At 41.6% G+C, this 23,091-nt stretch overlaps 1 protein-coding gene across 5 annotated transcripts in view; it reads right to left on the bottom strand.

The window, feature by feature from the left end:
- LOC116266561 (uncharacterized) overlaps nt 1-21,223 on the bottom strand; it is a 32,164-nt gene extending 10,941 nt beyond the window's left edge. For 3 of the 5 annotated variants that reach the window (XR_004175404.2, XM_031647808.2, XM_031647809.2), the window contains exons 1-3: nt 20,861-21,223; nt 20,229-20,285; nt 1,262-1,339 (exon numbers count right to left, since the gene is read on the bottom strand). Coding sequence is in view for 4 of the 5 variants with exons in the window: in XM_031647808.2 (XP_031503668.1) it covers nt 1,262-1,339; nt 20,229-20,285; nt 20,861-21,112 (387 nt within the window). In the remaining variant the exon portion in view is untranslated. The remainder of the gene's footprint in view (nt 1-1,261; nt 1,340-20,228; nt 20,286-20,860) is intronic. The other 2 variants (XM_031647810.2, XM_031647811.2) reach the window with 1 other exon arrangement.
- Between the last annotated feature and the right edge of the window lie 1,868 nt (nt 21,224-23,091).

The following is a 23,091-nucleotide window of genomic DNA, read 5'->3' as shown; positions in this document are numbered from 1 at the left end:
ATGAATTTTGATATGTAGACTGTACTATCTATGACTAGCTATATACTATTTAAAAAAATTAGTCAACAAAACTGGGCCTGACCACCGAGTTGGCAGCCAAGTCATGAGTCCCATATGGACAAGTCGAGTGGCAAGTCCCTGGGTTTGAAAACATTGCTAACTAAGTCAACTTAACTAAGTTCAGACCTTTTTTATAGAACTTTTAATTTATTTTGGTATTTTCTTTATTTATCATTTTTTCTTAATGCTTTTAATTGTAACTGCCTTTGGAGATTTTTTATTACCATTCTTAGAATGCTATGAAGGACAGGACAGTATGACTTGACCGTGGTCCATGTTTTGCATCTCTGGAACAGACACCTCATGCAAAACACAGATTGCAATGGCAAAACACCAAATCATGCTTAAATGGAAGCTCACTGTTCTGCATGTAAAGTTGTGTACTCATCCACTAGTAGTATGAGGCATGAGCACTACCTTATGGCGAAAGGCAGCTTGTCACAAAATTCAACTTCCACAGGACCATATAAGCTCTTATAGTACATTAGACCTTCATGCGTTTAAATTACCTAATTAATAATTTTTCCTGGAAAATAAAATATCTTCTGACATTCACTTGCCATGACAAGTTGGCTATCACCATACTTTATCGGTTATAAGAACGAGAAAGAAAGAGAGTCACACATTTTGCTTACTTAGCAAGCCATCCTAGAAAGTTGAAATATCCATAGATAATGAAAAATTGCATGTTCATGAAATATTTTCTTTTATAATTCCCATGTAACTACAAGATTAAATTAAAGTCAATACAGTGCATTATTATTACTATTAATATTATTGTTGTTGTTGTTGTTACTGTTATTGTTGTTATTGTCCCTGAAACCAAGTATTTTGAAACTGCTTTGTCGCCTGTATCTACACTGCACCATGTTATATAAATGGAGAACAATGTCAAATTGACTTAGTAAAGTTCAGAAAGTATACCAGGATAGATCCAGCTCTTCATTTGTACAATTTTATATATACACATAACCATGCAAACCAAAGGAAAAAGACACAAACAAAATGAGAAAGGTTAAATAAAATGAAAAGTTAAAATGAATAATGAACTTCATGAAATAGGAAGGTTCTGTAATTGCTGATAGCAACAAAAAGAATAATAATAATAATTAATTGCTACTTAGCGCAATCCATCATAACTTATTTATCACACTTGCAGAGCAATGTCAAAAGAAAAAAAAAATTGATGGTGGAAAAATACCACTTCACCAGGCTTCCTTTTACTTATACGCTCAACATCAACATGGAAAGTATTTGATAAAGCATGCACTCCAACATCCTGAAGAAGCAGATAAATTTTCAAGTGTTTAATAAAAAGCACAAATAGTGTTACCAACAAAAGCATAAAGAAACATACACAAACACAAATGAAGTCCAAACATGATATGACATAATCCATATCAAACTGGTAGAATAACTGAAAAAATGCAGCTTAAGGTGAGAAAATTAGATCAAGATGAAGGGTGCTTTCAGCACATTACTTAGAACTAAAGTTAAAGCTCTCTCTCTCTCTCTCTCTCTCACACGCAGTCTAGTGGATCAGTTGGATCGAATTATGCTTTTATTTGCATAGTTATTTTTCTTTGTTTAAAAAAAAAATAGTTGGACTTTGAACATTAAGAGATTCAAATCTATTGTGTGCAAAGCGATCCTATTTAAGGGTCACATCTCTTTTTTTGTGATTATCCTTTGATGATGATTAATGAAAGTTTTACGCTAATTTCAATTTCTTTGCTCATCATTTGCTTTTGTTCATCGCTTTTGCATTTGTTGTGTTCTTCCACGAGCTATGAGTAGTCGATTCCAAATTGTTGATCCTTTTGCAACTAGTCTTGCCTTGTAGCATTCAAATGATCTATTTGCCATTGTCTTAATTCTAAACACCCACTTACAAACCACAATCTTCCTTTAAGGAAGTTCCATTAAGTCTCATATCTTCATTCTTTCTAGAGCATTTAGTTCCTCAAGCATTGCAAGCTGCCATTACTCTTTAGATGCTGCTTCTTCTTATGTCTTGGGCTCATCATAAGAATGGACCAAAGCAAGATAAGCTAAATGTTTAGGAGAAGAAAAATCATAAGAAACTGTAGAAATACGAACAAGAAGAGGAAGAGAAACAACGATCACGATGTAACGTGGAAAACCCTCAACACGAGGGAGAAAAAACCACGAATGAGGAGGAGTTGGTGCCCACTAGCAGCCAGACTCTCTCTCTCCTTAGATTATCATTGACTCATAAGGATTAGGGTTACATGACTTAAGTAGTGCCCAAAACGGGCTACAAGGCGGGTCGGGTATGGATCCGGACCCAAAACATACAATCTATCAACACTCCCCCTCAAGTTGGGCATACATATCAAACATGCCCAACTTGGATACATTCCTCTCAAATGAAGCTGAAAGAAGAGCTTTCGTCAGAACATCAGCAGTTTGGTCTTCAGACTTCATGTAAGGTAAGATCAACTCTTTCGCATCAATTCTTTCCCGAATGAAGTGACGATCAATTTCAACATGTTTTGTTCCGTCGTGAAGAACAGGATTGTTGGCTAAGTTGATTGCAGACTTGTTATCACAGTACATCTTCATAGGTCCTTCAATCTCTATTCCAATGTCAGTCAACAATATCTTCAACTATAGTAACTCTGACACTCCCATAGCAACTGCCCTATATTCTGCCTCTGCACCGGATCTAGAGCAAACATCCTGTCTCTTGCTCCTCCATACAACAAGGTTTCCTCTCAAGTAGACACAGTACCCTGTAGTAGATCGTCTGGTATCACCACAACTTGCCCAATCCGCATCAGAATAGCCCTCGATTTCCATAGTCTCTTGTTTCACATACTGGAGTCCCTTGCCAGGATTTTTCTTCAGGTAGCATAGCACTCTGTCCACAGCCTTCAGATGTGCATCAGTTGGTGCTTCTTCACAGAGAGGCTCTCCATCTCTAAGACTCAACTTGTGCCCAGTGTCAAATGGGGTAGGAGTAGGTCTACATCCCAATTTACCAGTTTCTTCCAGCAGATCTAATGTGTATTTCCTTTGGTTTAGTACAAGACCAGTACTAGACCTAGCAACCTCCATACCAAGAAAATACCTTAGCTTGCCAAGATCTTTGAGATCGAATTCTGTAGCCAGTAACCCTTTTAGCTTGATAATCTCCTCCTCATCATCTCCTGTGACAATCATGTCATCAACGTAGACCAGCAGGAGAGTAACCCCGCTCTCCTTCTTCTTCACAAACAGAGTGTGATCTTCATTTCCTTGTTTATATCCATGACGTATCATCACTCTTCTCAGTCGTTCGAACCACGCTCTGGGCGATTGCTTAAAGCCATATAAGGCCTTTTTCAGCTTACAACATTTTTCTGGTTCTTCATATCCTGGAGGCATATGCATATATACTTCTTCTTCGAGGTCACCATTGAGGAATGCATTCTTAACATCCAGTTGATACATCTTCCACTCCTTCATCACAGCTAGAGATATAACCACCCTCACAGTCTTCATTTTCGCAACAGGAGCAAAGGTTTCCAAGTAATCAATTCCATATTTCTGGCTAAATCCCTTGGCCACAAGTCGAGCTTTATATCTTTCAACACTCCCATCTGGTTTGTACTTGATGGTATACACCCATTTGGATCCGACTAAGTGAGCGGCTTCAGGAATCTTCACCACTTCCCATGTCAAATTTCTTCTCAGGGCATCTATTTCTTCTTTCATTGCATCAGCCCACTTGGAGTCACTTTGAGCTTCAGCAACAGGGAATCACAGCCAAAGAAGGAGTAGAAACAAAACACTTGTAATCTTTTCCAAGTCTGGAATAAGAAACAAAATTACCAATGGGGTGTTGAGTACATGACCTGACACCCTTTCTCAGGGCAATGGGAAGATCTTCATTCTTCTTTTCAACCTCATCATGAGTCTCCACGGTCTCCACGGTAGGACTTGGTTCATCCAGGGAAGGAGTGGCATTGGGATTGGAAGTAGATCTAGCATCACAAGTCATCATCTCTGTCCGAATACCTCGTCTAGAGTAGAACTGTCCAAACAACTGAGGGCCTTCCTTCTCAATGCTAGTGTCACACCTTTCCTCCTTCTCAGGCACATCATCAGTAGTAAGTGATTCTGCTTTCTTGTAGTCCAAAAAATCTATAAACTGAAGTTCCTGTCTCTGAGAATACTCTTCCCTGCCCATAGACTGCTCCCCCTGAAGAGGATTCTCACCAAAGTAAGAGGCATGTTCCAAGAAGGTAACATCTCTCGTAACATAAACTCGACCAGTAATAGGATCAATACATTTGTATCCTTTTTGCGTAGGAGAGTATCCAACAAAGACACCTTTGATAGACCTAGGATCAAGTTTCTTGACATTTGGACTGTGATCATGGATAAAACATACACAACCAAAAACACGAGGAGGAAGAGGAAATGGTGGACGACTGCCAGGAAGCAACGAGTGGGGAGTCCTACCATTCAAAACACGACTGGGCATGCGGTTAATAAGATAGGCACTAGTAAGAACTGCATCACCCCAATAGTGTTTAGGAAGATTTCTCTGAAACAAAAGAGCCCTGGTGACATTAAGAAGTTGACGATTTTTCCTTTCAGCTACCCCATTTTGAGGGGGGGTGTAACTACAAGATGTCTCATGAACAATCCCCCGTTGTCTAAGAAACTCCTCAACAGACTGACACATGTATTCACGGGCATTATCGGACCTGAAAGTTTTAACATTCGCACCATATTGGGTATGCACAAGAAGAATGAATGTCTCGATGATACGAGGAACCTCACTGCGGTCTTTTAACAAGTACACAAATGTAGCACGAGAGAAATCATCAATGAAAGTGATAAAATACTGGAAACCTTGACGGGTATGAATTCCCGAAGGTCCCCATACATCAGAGTGAATCAGGGAAAAAGCTTCATTAGCACAACTAGAAGAAAGAGGGTACGAAGCCCTCACATGTTTGGCAAACTGACAAACATCACAAGAAATGGAAGACAAATCAAAGGAGGAACACAAGTCTGGAAACAAATGTTTCTGTTGAAGTATGTTAGATGGGTCTCGGGACCGGGTCTGGATCCGTATCCGATCCAACTTGTAGCCCTTGTTGGGCATTATTTAAGTCGTGTAACCCTAATCCTTATGGTGTGAATGAAAGACTAAGGAGAGAGAGAGTCTGGCGGCTAGTGGGCACCGACTCCTCCTCATTCGTGGTTTTTTCCCTCTTGTTGAGGGTTTTCCACGTTACATCGTGATCGTTGTTTCTTTTCCTCTTCTTGTTCGTGTTTCTACATGGTACCAGAGCCGACGAGTTTGGGAAATTTTTAAGGTTTGTGAAGTTCCACCCTAATATCTCTCACCGCTACCATCGCCACCACTGCAGTCACCGCCGCCGCTGCAGCAGTCACCGCCGCCGCTGCCACTGCCGCCGCCGCCGCTGCCGCCACTGTTGCTTCAGCAGCCACAGCCGCTGCCGCCACCGTTGCTGCAGCAGCCACCGCCGCTGCCGCCGCTATACCCAATACCACCGTCGCTGTTTCCGCCGCCGCCGGTGTCACCCTTTGCGCAATCGCCATCGCAGCCACTCTTGCGACGTCGCTCTTGCGTTGTTGACCGTCGCCGTCACCGTTGTCCCTTGCGCCACTGCCTTTTGCGCCATAGTCTTGCTTCCCGGAGAAGAAAGAAGATATGCGTGCTTAGGCGCTTCCTAGGCTTGCCTCCCCCTATTCACGTCACTTCCTAGGGGTCTTTTGCAAATCCGGTGAAGTGCATCCGCCTCTTACCTGCAATATATTGCTTGGTTGATCTTTGATTCCATCTTCTTGTTTTTTTTTGGCGCCCACCGTGCAAGAAGAGGTGGCTGGTCCGTGACTTGGTAGAGGACGTAAAGGAGGAGAGGAGCGTAACTTGAGGATTGCCTCAACGTCCGCCGGCGCTCCGGCGATCGCATCCCCCTTTCCTTACAAAAGACCGGGGTCAAATTGGTCTTACGGGTGAAGGCTTTCCTCGTCTCGAAGTTGATTTCCTATTCACTTCTATACCTTGATACTTGTTGGGTTTTGCCTCTTGGATCTTGATTCCAGCAAGGGGAACGTGTGGCGCAACCTCTACCCGTGGGAGATTGCAGCCCGAGAGAGAGAAGGCACCGCTTCCATCGAGCGACATCGACGATCGTTTCCCCCAATCGACATTCCGTTCACTCTTGGGGCTGATTGGGAACCCGGATATTACTGCCCGTTGGTGCTCTCCGTTGTCATCGGTGCCTCTCTTGTTGTATCGCTGCTCGTGCCTCCTATTGGACTATCTGTGATTTTGGCAGCTTCTTCATCTATAGACGTTATGGCGGATTGCCGTATGGGAGAGTGGATCATTGACAGTGGCGCTACTCACCACATGACCGGCGATCCTAAGGTCTTTCATGGGTATAAGCTTTCATCAGGAAAGGATCGTGTTTCCCTTGCCGATGGTTCATCTATCTCTGTGGCTGGAAAAGGGAGTCTCCCACTTTTGAACAAGTTCTTAGTCCACAATGCTCTACATGTTCCTCATATTCCCTTGAATCTCTTGTCGGTTAGCAAGATCACGAAGGAGTTAAATTGCGAACTTATATTTTCCGCTGATCGCTGTGTTATGCAGGACTTGGTGACAGGGAAGAGGATTGGGATTGGTCTAGCTTCTGACGGGCTCTATCGTTTACCTATGCGTGCTGCTCAGGCTCTCATGACGGCAGCCAAGCCACGAAGAATAGAGAGGACTCCCTTCAGTTGCTTCTACGGTGGCATGAGCGCCTTGGACACTTGCCTTTTGGCCTTCTTAGACAGTTGTTTCCTGATATATGTTCCAGGTTAGATATGACTATGGTGTCTTGTGATGTCTGTCACCTGGCCAAACATGTTAGGGCTTCATACCTTTTGTCTAGCCATCGGTCTAATGAGGTATTTGCCATGATTCATTCTGATGTGTGGGGGCCTGCAGGGATTCCTTCTTGTCATGGTTTTCAATATTTTATCACCTTTATAGATGATTATTCTCGTAACACTATTGTCTACTTGCTGAAAGACCGTAGTGAAGTTCCTACTGTCATAGAGACTTTCATTGCTTATGTGGAAACTCAATATGGAGCATCTGTTAAGACATTTCGATCTGACAATGCTCGAGAGTATATGTGCCAGTCTATTGATAGCTTCTTTCGAAAAAAGGGAATTGTTCATGAGACTTCCTGTAGTTATACCCCTCCTCAAAATGGAGTTGCTGAACGAAAAAATCGTCAGTTATTGAATATGACTCGGGCTCTTCTTTTTCAACGTCATGTTCCAAAAAAGTATTGGGGGGATGCTGTGCTGACCAGTGCGTATCTTATAAACCGGTTGCCTAGTCGTGTGTTGAATGGGAAGACGCCTCACTCTCTGTTACCGGGGACTCGTGAACCTTTCTCTCTTCCACTCAGAGTTTTTGGTTGTGTTTGCTTTATTCACAATCATAGTCCTCACATTAAAAAGATTGATCCAAGATCTATTAAGGGCATTTTTTTAGGGTATTCTCCCACTCAAAAAGGGTACAAGTGTCGAGACCCTTCCACTGGTCGGGCCTATGTTACCAAAGATGTCACTTTCCTTGAACATGTTTCCTATTTTGGTGAGAATCCTCTTCAGGGGGAGTACTCTATGTCACGGGAAGAGTATTCTCCGAGTCAAGAAATTCAATTTACAGATTTTTTGGACTACAGGCGTGACTCCGTTGGTCCATCTAGTGAGGTGCATGAACAGGAGAAAAATGGTCCATCTAGTGAGGTGCATGAACAAGAGAAAAATGGTGAGGTGCATGAACAAGAGAAAAATGGTCTATCTAGTGAGGTGCATGAACAGGAGAAAAATGGAGAGTGTTCCACTGAGGCAGAAGAGAAGAGCAATCATTTATTTGGGCAAGTTTACTCTAGGCGAAGAGTTTGTACAGATGAGATGACAGGTGGTGAGAATTCTACTCCCAATCCAATTAGTCCTTCCCTGGATGACCCAAGTCGTGCGCAGAAGCAACCTGTTGAAGAAGAGATTCAGACTGTTGCTGCTAGTGAAGAGCTTCCCATCGCCCTGCGAAAGGGTGTCAGGTCATGTACTCAACATCCTATTGGTAACTTTGTTTCATATTCTAGACTGAGCAAGGAGTACAAATGCTTTGTATCTTCTCTTTCTTTGACTATGATTCCCAGGAATGTTGCTGAGGCTCAGAGTGATCCTAAGTGGACTTATGCAATGCAAGAAGAGATGGAAGCCTTGCGAAGAAACATGACATGGGAAGTTGTAAAGATTCCTGAGGCGGCTCACTTGGTTGGATCTAAGTGGGTCTACACCATCAAGTACAAACCAGATGGGAGTGTTGAAAGATACAAAGCTCGTCTTGTGGCCAAGGGGTTTAGTCAGAAATATGGGATTGATTATTTGGAGACCTTTGCTCCTGTTGCGAAGATGAAGACTGTCAGAGTCATTATCTCTTTAGCTGTGATGAAGGAGTGGAAGATGTACCAACTTGATGTCAAGAACGCATTTCTCAATGGAGACCTTGAAGAGGAAGTATATATGTGTATGCCTCCAGGATATGAGGAACCTGGAAAATGTTGCAAGCTAAGGAAAGCTTTATATGGGCTCAAGCAATCTCCTCGAGCATGGTTTGAACGACTCAGACTTGTCATGAGACAATGTGGATACCATCAAGGGAATGGAGATCATACACTTTTTGTGAAGAGAAATAAGCAAAAGGTTACTATTCTATTGGTATATGTTGATGATATGATTGTCACAGGTGATGATGAAGATGAAATAATGAAGTTAAAGAAACTGTTGGTGATCGAGTTTGATCTTAAGGACCTTGGTAAGTTGAAATACTTCCTTGGCATAGAAATTGCTAGGTCTGGGACTAGCCTTGTGCTAAATCAACGGAAGTACACTCTAGATTTGTTAAAGGAGACTGGGAAACTAGGGTGTAGACCAGCTTCTACTCCTCTAGATGCTGGCCATAAGCTAAGTCTTAGAGACGGGAAGCCACTCTGTGAAGAGGCAAAAAGAAGATATCAATGTCTTGTAGGGAAGTTAATTTATCTTACTCTCACTAGACCTGATATTACATTTGCTGTGAATGTGATGAGCCAGTTCATGCATGCTCCCACAGATGCCCACTTGAAGGCTGTTGACAGGATCTTGTGCTACTTGAAGAGGAATCCTGGCAAAGGTCTCTTATATGTCAAGCAAGACACTCTTGGGATTGAAGGTTATTCAGATGCAGACTGGGCAGGCTGTATTGACACTAGGAGGTCCACCTCTAGCTATTGTATTTATTTGGGAGGGAATCTCATAGTGTGGAGAAGTAAAAGGCAAGATGTTTGTTCGCGTTCCAGTGCTGAAGCAGAATACAGAGCTGTTGCTATGGGAGTTTCTGAGCTTTTGTGGCTGAAAGTATTGTTGACTGATATTGGTATAAAGGTTGAAGAACCAATGAAGATGTATTGCGATAACAAGTCCGCAATTAACTTGGCCAACAACCCTGTGCTTCATGACAGAACAAAGCATGTTGAGATTGACCGGCATTTCATTCGAGAGAGAATTGATGCTAAAGAACTTGTACTTCCTTACATGATATCTGAAGACCAAACGGCTGATGTTCTGACGAAGGCTTTATCTTCGACCTCATTTGAGAGAAATGTATCCAAGTTGGGCATGTTTGATATGTATGCCCAACTTGAGGGGGAGTGTTGAAGTATGTTAGATGGGTCTCGGGACCGAGTCTGGATCCGTATCCGATCCAACTTGTAGCCCTTGTTGGGCATTATTTAAGTCGTGTAACCCTAATCCTTATGGTGTGAATGAAAGACTAAGGAGAGAGAGAGTCTGGCGGCTAGTGGGCACCGACTCCTCCTCATTCGTGGTTTTTTCCCTCTGGTTGAGGGTTTTCCACGTTACATCGTGATCGTTGTTTCTCTTCCTCTTCTTGTTCGTGTTTCTACAGTTTCAAAATCCCAAAAGGTAAATGCCCAAAACGTTCATGCCAGTACATAAAAGACTGAAGACACTCTTCTCTTCTCTTATCTGTCTTGCGGATCGCTGTCAACAGAGCAGTAGCCACACGTATGGGAAGACGATATAATCCATCAGAAGCTAAACCAATCCCAATCCTCTTCCCTGTCACCAAGTCCTGCAAAACACAGCGATCGGTAGAGAATATAAGTTCACAATTCAATTCTTTAGTAAGTCTACTGACTGACAAGAGATTTAAAGGAAACTGGGGAACATGTAAAGCGCCCTACACATGAAATTTGTCCAACAAGGATAGAGTGCCTTCGCCTACCACACAGGTAGAGGAACCATCTGCAAGAGAAACACGTTCCTTTCCCGAGGACAACTTATACTCATGAAACAATTTTGGATTACCTGTCATGTGATGAGTAGCACCACTATCGACAATCCATTCCCCCACAGAAGAGTTACCTTGATTGCCAATAACTGCAAGAGCATGATTAGCTATAGTTTCCTCTGAGGTCTCAATCTTGTTGACATCGATCCTGCCCAAATAAGCCCTTAGTTCACGAAGTTGGTCAGCAGAAATGGAGACTTTTTCTCCACTGGATGCTTGCACCTCAGACACAGACGTCCTCCCAATAGAATACCTCCCTTTGTTTCCCTTCTTCTCTGGATGAAGATCCCAGCAATAATCCACGGTGTGACCTGTCTTCTTGCAGTGAGTGCACCGGCGAAGGGATCTAGACGGGCCGCCAGGACCACGACTCACGAGAGCGGATCTCTCGTGATAGGGTACAAGTTCCCTCTTCCCTTCCTTTGTAACAAGCCGTCTCTGTTCTTCCACTTCAACACAGGAGTACACATCTTCAATACTGGACACCTCCCCTGAATTCAGAATCTGGCTTCTAACACCTTCAAATTCATCATTGAAACCTGCTAAAAAGAGGAACACCCTGTTTTCCCATTCATGAGCAACATAAAGTGCCTGATCATGGGGACAATGCCAAGGAATATCAGAATGATAGTCAAGCTCTTCCCACTTGGCTTTCAAAGCCCCATAGTACTCTGCAACAGAAGAGTTCCCTTGTCGAATGCCATAGACTGTCTTCATTACTTGGTAAGTACGAATTGCCGTTTTCTTTTGACCATACATTTGCTCTAGGACCACCCACATGTCTCTAGCAGTCTTCTTCCGAAGGATAAGGGGCTGAATATCGGCGGAAACGGAATTGACAATCCAAGTTTTCACTTGATTATCCTCAAGAAACCAAGTATGCCACACATCACTTGTTCTTGCTGGTTCGGGGTTGCTCCCATCGATATAGGCTATCCGACCACGGCCAGCAATCCCCATAGTCATAGCAGGCGACCACGAGAAATAGTTCTCCTTTGTAAGGCGAAGAGTGATGACCTGCATGGGAACATTCTCAGTTCTAAAAGCCCCGATTTCAGTTTGATTTGTGTTGACGGTTGACGAGGAAGAAGCTGCCATAATCACAGACCAGTCTAGCAACGAGCGAAGTCCGGTCGGCAGCAAGGGCAGCAGGGAGCAAGGCTCGGCAACGAGGGAGGCAGGAAGCAGCAGCACAATACAGCACAAAAATAGGCAGAGAGCAGGCAACAGACAAAAACGGAGAATGCTGAAACCTCACCGGCAGTAGAGACAGCAAGAAGGCGGCGCCGGAAAAAAAAACAAGGGAGCGGCGCTGGGCGGGTCGTCAGACCAGGCGGAGACACACCGCCGGAACAGGCGGAGGAAGAGGCAGAGCGGCGCTGGGCGATGCGTCGGGTGACAGAAAGCGGAAGAGAGGAACGCCGTTGGGCAGGTCGTCGCTGGGCAGAGGCGGCCGGAACCTGAGCGGCGCTGATCAGGGCGTCGCTAGGCGGAGGCAGCGGCTGGTGCGACGGACGAAGCTCGGGCGATGAACAGTGCTTGGGCGAGTCAATGAACAGTGCCACGATGAATAGTGTCGGGCGAATCCTCCTCCAACACAGGCAAAAGACAAACCAGTAACGTCGGAACTTCACGGCTCTGATACCATGTAAAAGTACGAACAAGAAGAGGAAGAGAAACAACGATCACGATGTAACGTGGAAAACACTCAACATGAGGGAGAAAAAACCACGAATGAGGAGGAGTTGGTGCCCACTAGCAGCCAGACTCTCTCTCTCCTTAGATTATCATTGACTCATAAGGATTAGGGTTACATGACTTAAGTAGTGCCCAAAACGGGCTACAAGGCGGGTCGGGTATGGATCCGGACCCAAAACATACAATCTATCAACAGAAACAAAGCCAGAAAGAGTAATTGAGACTCTTACACTACGATGTACTTGTTGAGGTAAAGGAGATATGAAAAGGGGATGGAAAGGAATTCTCTTCCTAAATTGGAGATTAAGAACCAGCAGAAAGAATTAGCATCTTCTAGTCCTTCATCCAATGGCTCAAACCGCTCAAGAAAAGCACATGAACAATTCCCCTTTTTCTTCTTTGATAAACTTGACTAATGTCATTTTCTTTTCTAGAGACATCATGAGAATTCTCTTCTACTTTCTAACTGCCTTTCTTTCTCTTCACTTGTACTCTCTAAGGGATATGTCATTAAAAAGGATAAAAGGATACATTTACATCACTATTCTTTATCCTTTCATCTGCTTGCACAAAGTATGGCTCATACTCACAAAAGATTACATGCCTTGAAATCCACATTTTTCTCCCAATTATATCATTAACATTTATAACCCTTTTTATCTTCTGAGAATCCCAAGAAACAACACTTTGCAGCTATAGGTGAAAGTTTATCCCTCAATTGCTTTGGTATGACAACAAACCAAGTGCAACCAAATACTTTCATTATGTAACACTCCAATAGACAACTAAACACGAAAAGGAAATAGATACAGAGTTTTTTTTATGTTTTTTTCGTGTGTAGCGGAAGCAGAACAATCACACCCCTATGTAGTTGGCATAGACCAGATCTGCCTATTGCGTACAGACAACTTGTCTACGTAATTAATGCACAACACGATTTGTCCTAGCAATTAACGTTGCCAATGAAAAACACCTATTAATAAATACACTACTTTACACCTATGTTTGATAGCCATATCTCTGAAGTCTTAGTCTCAAACAACTAAAAAGTTGTACAAGTATGTAGAAACAAAGGCACATAGAGGAAATGTATATGACATTGTCGCATTTCTTCCCAACAATCCCCCATCCTTTCAACCACCCAATCAACAAGCATCATCCCTTACACAGTGAGAACCTAATGAAGGCAGATAGTCACAGCATCAACACAACTGCTGAGTACAATGAAAATCATAGCAAAATCTTCGATATATCATTTGGATGTAAAGTTTATGTATTATATTGATTGTTAACATAATAATGAGTATCATCACTACAGGCAAACTCACTCCAACACTGGTAATAATACACAAATCATAGTTCAAAAGGTTCACTAAGTTTGGTTTGGCGATTTTTTCAACACCCCAACCAATGTTATAAAAGGCGTACGTATCGCGTATCGGTCGGGCCGACCTATACGCCGTATCATAACGTATTATTTAAAAATCTGAAAAAATGAACAAAAAATCAGAAATCAAGAAAAATATATTCAAATATAAAAAAGATCATCATAAATAAGGAACATTCATGTGTATCAACAACACATTCAAAAATAAGAAATTAGATATTCAAAATAACATAATAAGCATTCATCACAATTTTAAACTTGAAAATTTTATAGAATCTTAAGACTTAGAGTCTTAGGACTTGGAGTTTTAGGACTTAGATTACATCACAATTTTATAAGTTCAAAACATATAGCTATCATCTTTCATGATTTAATGATAATATCTCCCAAATCGATGAATCCTTGGTTATTTTTTATGAAAATGTGCAAAATCTCTCCCTCCTATGTCTCTTGAAGTCTTTAAATACAAGAAGAGAGAGGGAGGAGTGTTTAAACTTTAAAAAATAAAAAATTTTGTGTTTTAACCCGTATCGTACGATACGGGGGTGTATCGCCCGTATCGTGCGATACAGCGCCCGTATCGCACGATACGTGCGATACGCATATGATACGCACGCGTATCGCATATCGAATACATATCGTATAGGTTTCTTTGACCTATACAATACGTATCGTACGATACACGTCTGTATCGTACGATACAGATAACATTGATCCCAACAAAGCATACCCAATTTGAGTAACACAAAAACCAATCATATTGGTGACAATAGAGAAAGCAGATAAATGAACGAATAAATAAATAAACAAGCAATTAAGAATCTCATTAATTTTTATGATGCATACACACACACGCGCTTGAGTAAGATCATATGATGCCACCCAGCTCGACGATGTATTTAAGGCGGACCGTTGTGCAGCTTACGACCCCAAACAAAGAGTCACCGAGAATATTGGCTTAATTTAGAGTAACTACTGTTGTGACTTACATTTCATTGAGCTCAACTGCATTACTACAGTAACTACATCGTACACTCACTGTCTCAGAACAAGGATGGGCTCCTCTAAGTAGATGAGGGGACTGAGCACTTTATACATCAATCCTTGCATTCAGGGAAGGTTCCGATCACGCGGGTCGTTGCACCCCTGTGCCACCCAACCTGGCCCCTTTTATGTTTTATAGTTGGGTTTGACTCTTTATAGTCGCAACATGTGTCGATCTCGAACTTTTCATTTCCGGTATACTGGGCTGCTCTCGGACTTTCCCTTATACCATCAACCCGAATAACAATCTCAGACTTTTCATTTCTGGTATACTAGGCTGCTCTCAAACTTTCTCTTATACCATCAACCCGAAAATATAAAACTGCCCTAAGCTCTTGCCCACATCAAAATGATAACTCGAGCCATGAAAAAATATTGCATAAAATAAATAAACAGCTATCATACTCAATCAATTCAACGCAAGAGCATACTTTCACATCTATCATCACTACTTGGCTTTCATTAACAATTACATCCATCTTAGAGCTAGAGCACGGGTTTATCGTTAAGCAATTCACTCTTAGAACTCAATTACGAGCATGTATCTTCATTACAGCTCGAGTTCCTGTTTGGGTATTGCAAGTATTTCAAAAAATCAAATACAACTAAATAACATGCATGTATGCATGAACATGTATTTAAAATTTTAAAGAATCAAACTGAACTCAATTTGCTTAAGCCAATCGCTTACACTTGCGACTTAGTTCAAGCTACTAATCTCAACTTTGCTAGTCTAAGCAATCTATAAACCATGTCATTAATCTAATTATGTATTATGATTAGTGAATCTTAACTAAAACTTTGTGTGGTCAATCGCCCGCCCGGCTTCATCTCAATTCTAGGTACAGCCAAGGTAATCTAACCAAAGCTGGATCGTAGCCGACCAAGATGTACTAGTAATCATGGCCGAATAAGGCTAGCTAGGTCCTATGACCTAGCTTAGCCCATTGTCAAAATTTCAAAATTCACGATAAATCAAAACTGGTGCGCGGTTCAACAGGAATTTTGATGCCGCTTAGACAATTAAGCCACGTGAACACTGTTAGCACAGTCTATTCGTTGTTTGTATGTGCAATGTGCAAAAGGAGGAGGTTCAATATTTCTAATGAAATTTGATAGCATCTTGTCTACCGATTTAGTTTTCTGGATTCGGATTTGTCAGAATTATAGACAATAGCTGCAAAGCAGCTGAAGAGAAGCAAATAAATTTCTACAGTCAAAAATCTAAAATTTTATATGTAATGGAAAAACAGCAATAACTTTCATTATACCTAATATTTTAGCAAAATCTCTGTTTCAAGTGATTACAACGGGCGAGAGGAAGGATTCAACCAAGTTTCATCCTGACGGACACTTTCTCTCTCCTTGTTTTTCTCTCTCTCTACCTCGCTTTCTCTCTCCTCTCTCTCTCTCAACTTTCTCTCTGTTTCTCCTCTTCTCTCTCTTTCTCCTCTTCTCTCTCTTTCTCCTCTCCTCCCTCTTTCTCCTCTTCTCTATCTTTCTCCTCTTATCCCTCACGTTGTATCACAAAGGGGGTGGCAACCCCTATATTTATAGGTGAGAATAACATATTTACTACTATATTATATTATAATATATTTTATTTTCAAGAAGGTTGTGAAAACTAATTATCTAATAAAAGGAGGTGGAAACATTTCTTTTATATTAAGAGAAGGTTAGCATAGTTAACTAGATTTAAGTGATTAGTTTCAATTTCAGATTAGTTTAATGCTTAATACTAGCTTAAGACATCTAATCTTTCATTACTTGAGTGTTTAAGCTCTTAAACTGTTTAGCTAAACTTAATCATGTTAGCATAATTTAATCTTGATTGGCCAATTACTAATCTACCCATGGTTGGCTGAAAATTACAAATTTGCCACTGACCAATGACCATAATACCCCAGTCTCACTGGTTCTTGGACTATTTTAGCCTCCTAGTTTGACTGTGAATTTCTTAACTATTGAACAACCATTTTCCGTCTAGTTCGAAACACGAGTGAGACTAAGTCATGTACTTTATATATGTATTATTAGTTTCAAATTCTGATATGTCTTACCAATACTCACACAAAAACATAATAGGGTTCAAGAACTTTTACGGCTAAAACTGTAATTCATAAACTGTTTTTATGCCAAGAAGCTGCATGTTACACATTATGTTGTAGTTTGAGTTATGTCCACACAGTTTCTTATATTTGATGGCATATAATTTATTTGATACAGTACAGTGTCGTCCAAACTTCATTAGCCCAATAGTCCTTTGGAACATAAGTAGCAAAAAGAAGATATCTAGTGGTCTCAAGTATGTACCAGCTTTTTCTTTCACCACACTATTTTGTTCAGGTGTATAAGAACAAGACTCTTGATGTAACAAACCTTTCTTCCGCAAGTTATTCCAAACATCTGACTAATGCATTCTCCCACTAAATTAGAATGTAAGATTTTGAATTTAATCGAAAATTGAGCTTCAACCATAACTTGGAATCTTTTAAATATATCATGAAGTTCATTTATAATTCTCATAAAGAATATCCAAGTAAACCTGGTATAATCGTCTATAAAGGTTACGAATAAGATAAACCCTCCTTTGACAAAATGGGAAATGGGCCCCAAACATCTAAATGTATCTAATAGCCTCCAAGGCTATCGGCCGACTAGTGCAGGAAGGAAGAGGAAGGAAATGAGAGAGAGAGAGAAATCAAGAGAGAGAACAAAACAGCATACTAACTTGCATTAGGGCTAATTACGCCCAAAAAGGATTACAGCATAAAGCAAAGTGGGTCCTTACTAAGGTCTCGATCCAAACTAACTAAACATAACATGATCCTAATAAACCCAAACATAACATAAAACAATACTAACAGAGCCTAAACTAAATCAAAGTCTAACATATTACTCCTTCCCCTTCGAAAAACACATTCTCCTCAAGGTGTGAATAATGGAAAACGAGTTGTGATGTCTTCGCTATCTTCCCACGTTGCTGGTGCATCTTCATTGGACAGCCATTCAATAAGCCATTGGTGATGTCACTGGCTGTTTACCTTTACCTTCCTCATGTTGATGCGTCAAAAAGGTGAAAGGTCAGTTGCTTCTTTTAAGATGGGAGCAGATTTGATATCGTTGTCGATGGGACCGTTGGTGCAGAGTTTCAGTTTGGATACGTGGAATACCAGATGTATAGAGCTTCCCTTGGGAAGTAGGAGCTCGTAACCAAGTTTACCTACCCTTCGGCTGATTTTGTGGGGCCCAACATAACGAGGGAGCAGCTTTTGCTGTCCGGCTCCTCTTAAGCGTGTGGTACGTTGCGGGGGCCTCTTAAAGAATACCTACTCGCCCTCTTGAAACGTCACTTCTCTATAGCAGCAATTGTATTGTATGACCATGCGATTGTGGTTTGCAGCTAAATGTTCCTTTAGGTCCTTCAAGATGACATCTCGGCAATGTAGCTGAGTGTCTACCATGTCATCTCCTGTTGTGTCCGGCAAGTAATGGTGAACCACGTGGTGGTCGCCCATAGACGGCCTCAAAGGGGGTTGTATTTGTGGAAGTGCGTCAGCCGGTGTTGTATGCCAATTCCGCCCATGATAAATAATCTGCCCACGCCTTTGGACGCTGCCCTGCAAAACATCAGAGGTAGGTTTCTACACAATGATTCACCACCTTTGTTTGTCCATCCGTCTGTGGGTAGTAGGCCGTACTCATCTTTAGTTTTATGATTTGTAAGTGGAAGTACTCTCTCCAAAACGCGCTAAGGAACATCAAATCTCTTCAACTGATAATGGACCGAGGCATGCCATGTAGCTTCTCCACATGTTCTTGAAAGGCATGCGCGACTCACAGTAATGAAGTGTGCATATTTGGACAACTTTTCAAGTATTTCAAAAAACAAGAGCGCTATGCCCATGATTTGTGATAATTACATAAGTCCTGAGCCATATTTGCATATTGAGAATTATAAATAGAACAAATCACAATTTACAATGATGTATTGACGTTCAAATCATGCCAATGCGAGAATTTCTCATAGAAGAAACAAGTTGTCCATAGCTGGCAATCAGCTTCCAATACATAGTTGAGCCCAGATGGGTTCCTTTTATCTGATACACCTCAAGAATTTAGTTATATGTTGATCCCTTTATCCAATATACCTCAATAATTTAGCCATATGTTCCCAGCACATAATGTCACTAATGCACAATATGTTGGTTTACTCATTAATGCAACTGAAAACTGCCAAAGATGGCCGCCGTTCTGAATTTCTGGGGCTTCTTGTTTTGAAAAAATAACTTCTGTAGGTTACAGTTCAGTCATTGTAGAAACTGCCTGTTAAGTTTTGGAGGTTCTGCCTAAGAAATGTGAAAGATAAAGTTTGCATTTAGTATGGCCATGAAAGGTTATGACATGGCCAATAAAATAGAAAAATTGCACTGGTCAACAGGGAAGATGAAAGATCATGTGATCATTTGGTTATTGAAGTATGCATGCTACTTGATAGGAAAGATTATGCGCCCCACAAACTACTAGATATAAATATTTTCAAACTCTTTAGTGTCAGCAGTAATGCCTATGAGGGGCATCGGTAACAGCAAATGCAGTCATTTAGCATATCTTTTGTTCATGCAATGTATTATCTAGCATACCACTACAAATGTCATTTTAGAATAACCTATCACAAGTTACACCAGAAAGGCACATGCTCATAAGCTTTAGAGGTGGCATCAGGTAAGCCAGAATGGCAGGCTGAAACAAGTTTCCCAGCTTGTGCCTAGTTTGGTTGTTAATTCATTGCCCAGGCCAGCTACTGCTAAAAACTAAATTTAGCCTGCTTAGCAAACTCAATTGGCTTACTGCAGCAAGGAATAATGGAGCCGCAAGCTTCTTCCTCCTCCTTTAGTTTAGTCGTTATGTAGCTAACAGTTGACTTTCCATACAACACCACTTCAATGGCCCAGTAGCCCAACAGGAAGTCCGTGGGCTGCAGGCAAATACAGAATTGGACTTGAAATGTAGGCAGTGCCATATATCCAACTCGGATGCAAGCTCGAATTCAAGGTCAGGTGAACCTTTTCCAAGCAAGCCCAGAACTGTTTAGCATAAGAACCACCTCTTACATGCAATAGGTTCAGAGTTAATTGGGACTAGCTGCAAATTCAGATGCAAAAATACATATCAAAAACCAGTTCCTATTTCTTTTTTGCAAACCCAAGTAATTGGGATTAGAACAGTATTGGATAAGCCCAAGCAATAGACATCCTTAATCGTTGACGCTACAATAAATTCAGTTAATTAGCAGTTGGCAAGACTACCCAAACTACACTGTGGCCTAAGCCTTGTTAAACACAAGTGATGATGGGGCATTCGAGTTCATGCCTCTGTACTCACTTAGCATAGGCTGATGATGTTCAAATGGCTCCATGGACCAAGTCTCAACAGATGGTCAGGCTGGAGAATTCTAGGTCCTGCCTTCATACAGATTTACCATAGCCAGAGAATTTCAGAAAGAAACAAAAAAGAAACTGCCCAAAACACAAATATAAAATTATGAAACCAGAAAGAAATGGCAAGTAAAAACTAACGCATGTTCTAAGCATTAACAGTGGAGAACTTTTTAATAAAGGTCAGACTCACTGTTCTGCTAGAGAATGAGATTGAAACAGGCTGTCCAATGAACTTGTAAAATGCGTCCTATACATAAAATGGACAGAAGGTTATTCCAGCACAAAAAACTAACATGCCAAAAAAGTAAAAGGTCCACAACTTATAAGTCAAAAATTACATTGGTCATTTTAAGCAGTAAAAGACACCAATCTTCAATCTTAAGAAAGAAAAAACCCATGGTAGTGGCAGTAATAACTTGTAAATGGATGACTTGATACTCTTGAAGATTACACTCGTCCTCCAACCAAGCGTAAGAGAACACCAAGATTTTGAAATGATCAACTACGAATGGGCTAATCATAATCTAGAAAACAACACGAGTACACCCTCCATAAATAACGTATCCAGCAATGATAATAAGGATCAATTATAAATTAGCAGATTGCATATTAGTTGGAACTTGGAAGATGGGTTATATCACCTTGCTAATATCATATCACGTAGATCATTAATGAATGAGTAAAACAAAAAATTGACATCGTCTTGACACCAACTACGACAGAAACAAGTTCGAAAACCTAGAAAACCTACAAAACTGACGATCAACAAAAATTTTTAAGAGAGACGATCAAAAAATGCAGGGGATAGGGAAGACCACATACCTCGACGACGCCCTCGACCGTTCTGCCATTCAGCTGCTTCTGCGAACCCGAGAACTTGGTGCCGATGTACTCCACCGCTACAAGGTATCTCTGAAATCCCATCTTCCGAGCCTCTGGCTTGAGGCTTTCCGATTGCTGATCACCTGAATCGACTCTCGCGATTTTCTGCGGCTTCGAAAGATCGACTGGAGAGTCTATCGGCCGCTTCGGTTGCTCTTCGGGAGAGGGAGAGTCCGCGCGGGATTGAGGCATCTCGAGGACGCCGGAAACCCGAGAAATGCACCGGAAACCCTAGAAATCCAATACCCTTCCGTCCACCCAGAATGTTTTTGAAAAGAATGAGAGAGAGAGGGAACAAGCGGGATGAAAAACGCGCGCCAAAGGAGGAGACCAATATGGTCATTTCTTGTTCGCAAGTTTTCAATTGGATCGGATACGAATGAATTGGGTCCGGGTCACCTTAAATTTATAAATCTAGGAAAATTAATGTGCTCAATTTGCCTAGACTCCACAGATATCAAAAATTTTAAGATGTAAAAATCACAAAGGAGGTGTTTGATTACTTAGGATTTCAAATTCATGGATCTTACGTAGATTGGACTTGGCTTGATTTTGCTGATATAGCAAAAGGTCAATAGTAAAGAATATTAGGTAAGATCCACACTTAAGACCCTCATTTTATTTCTTTGCATTGAAAAAAGATCCAATTTAAGATTGGAGGGGGGGGGGGGTCTGATCTTAAAGGCACGGTTCTCTAATCAGAAGCTATCAAACACCTCCAAACTGAACGTATAAATCATGCATCATTAAAGATAATTTCAGATCCATAATAAAAATCCGAAGGTCTAAAATCTTGAAATATGAATCAAACATATCATCTAAGTCACCCGATCAAAGTCAATATAAAGTTCAAAATATTTTTCATGTCTTAAATCTCATTTCTTGCATGTTTACAAGCGTCCACATCTTTTTTTTTTGGGCCCCAATAGGCACACACATAGGCATGTAATATGATCAAAAGATTTAAACAAATATCCACAATATCTTTTAACACGTAACATATTTAAAGAATAATATATACAGTCTGGTTATGGTTATAGATTTTCAAAACTCCCCAATGGAGGGAAGTCAACTAAATTAACCATTGTTACAGGTCCGCCAAGAGGTCAGTCGAGGGTAGCCGATAGCGTTGCCAAGGACAGGCGCACAGCCGGACAATTTAATTCTAAAAAAAATTACTTGCCTTTCTTTTGTATATGCACATACTTGAGTTCAGACAAATCCACCATCACACAAAGAATGAAGATCAATGACAATTGTCCATCAATATGAGTTCCCTTATTGTCTAATAGTCTATCAGAGTGAGTCTGAATCACCAGATGATCGCCACAGGGCCAGATAGCGCAAGCCCTTCGAGTGATTGTGAGGTTAACGCGCTGACCGTAGACATTCTAGGCGCAACTGAGACCCTTGTCCGCAAGCGAAGTGAGGTTATTCTGAGTGAGGCCCCCGCTGACGAGCTTTGTTCTTTTCTTTGTGAGGCTAACGGTTTTCTTAGCCCATGTGTAGCAGGGCACTCAAGAGGCAAGGGAGGCTAACCGCGGCAAGCACCAGCAGTCCGAGGGGGATGCAGGCGAAGGTGTCCACGTGCATTGTGAGGTTAAATCCCTCACTATGGCCAACACCACCAAGGGGGCGAATGCCACAGTGCTCGGGCGAAGTGAGGCTACCTTCCTCACCCAACCTGAGCCACTCGCACTCGAGCAGAGTCTAGAGGATCCATCACACCAGTTCTAGCAAGAGGAGGTGTTCAGGTGTCCAGAACAGGGGCAGACTGCACAGGACATGACTCAGAGACAGACTGCACAAGACAGGACTCAAAGTGCAGAGAGACAGAGGGACATGGACAGTTCGTACCGGGACAAGCTGATAGTGTGGGACAGACTATTCAGGACAGTCAGGACAACTCAAGACTGGAGACTAAGATGGACAGATCTGAAGGCCGCCTAGACCGAGTCTAAGTGAAGTGGGTTTGGACCCAGCTAGAGCGTCACGGCTAAGGATTATAAGAGGCATCGATAGGGCTGCACACGAGTCGAGCCCGAGTTTGCCCAGCTCGAGCTCGAACTCGACTCGAGCTCGACTCGATTATACAAAGTCGAACTCGACTCGAGCTCGACTCGATTATACAAAGTCGAGCTCGAGCTCGACTCGCTTAACTCGAGTAATTC

This window comes from Nymphaea colorata, chromosome 13 (assembly GCF_008831285.2).
Source record: "Nymphaea colorata isolate Beijing-Zhang1983 chromosome 13, ASM883128v2, whole genome shotgun sequence".
NCBI classification, from domain to species: domain Eukaryota; kingdom Viridiplantae; phylum Streptophyta; class Magnoliopsida; order Nymphaeales; family Nymphaeaceae; genus Nymphaea; species Nymphaea colorata.
The sequence above is the reverse complement of the archived record's forward strand: the minus strand, read 5'-3'. Positions and strand labels throughout refer to the sequence as shown.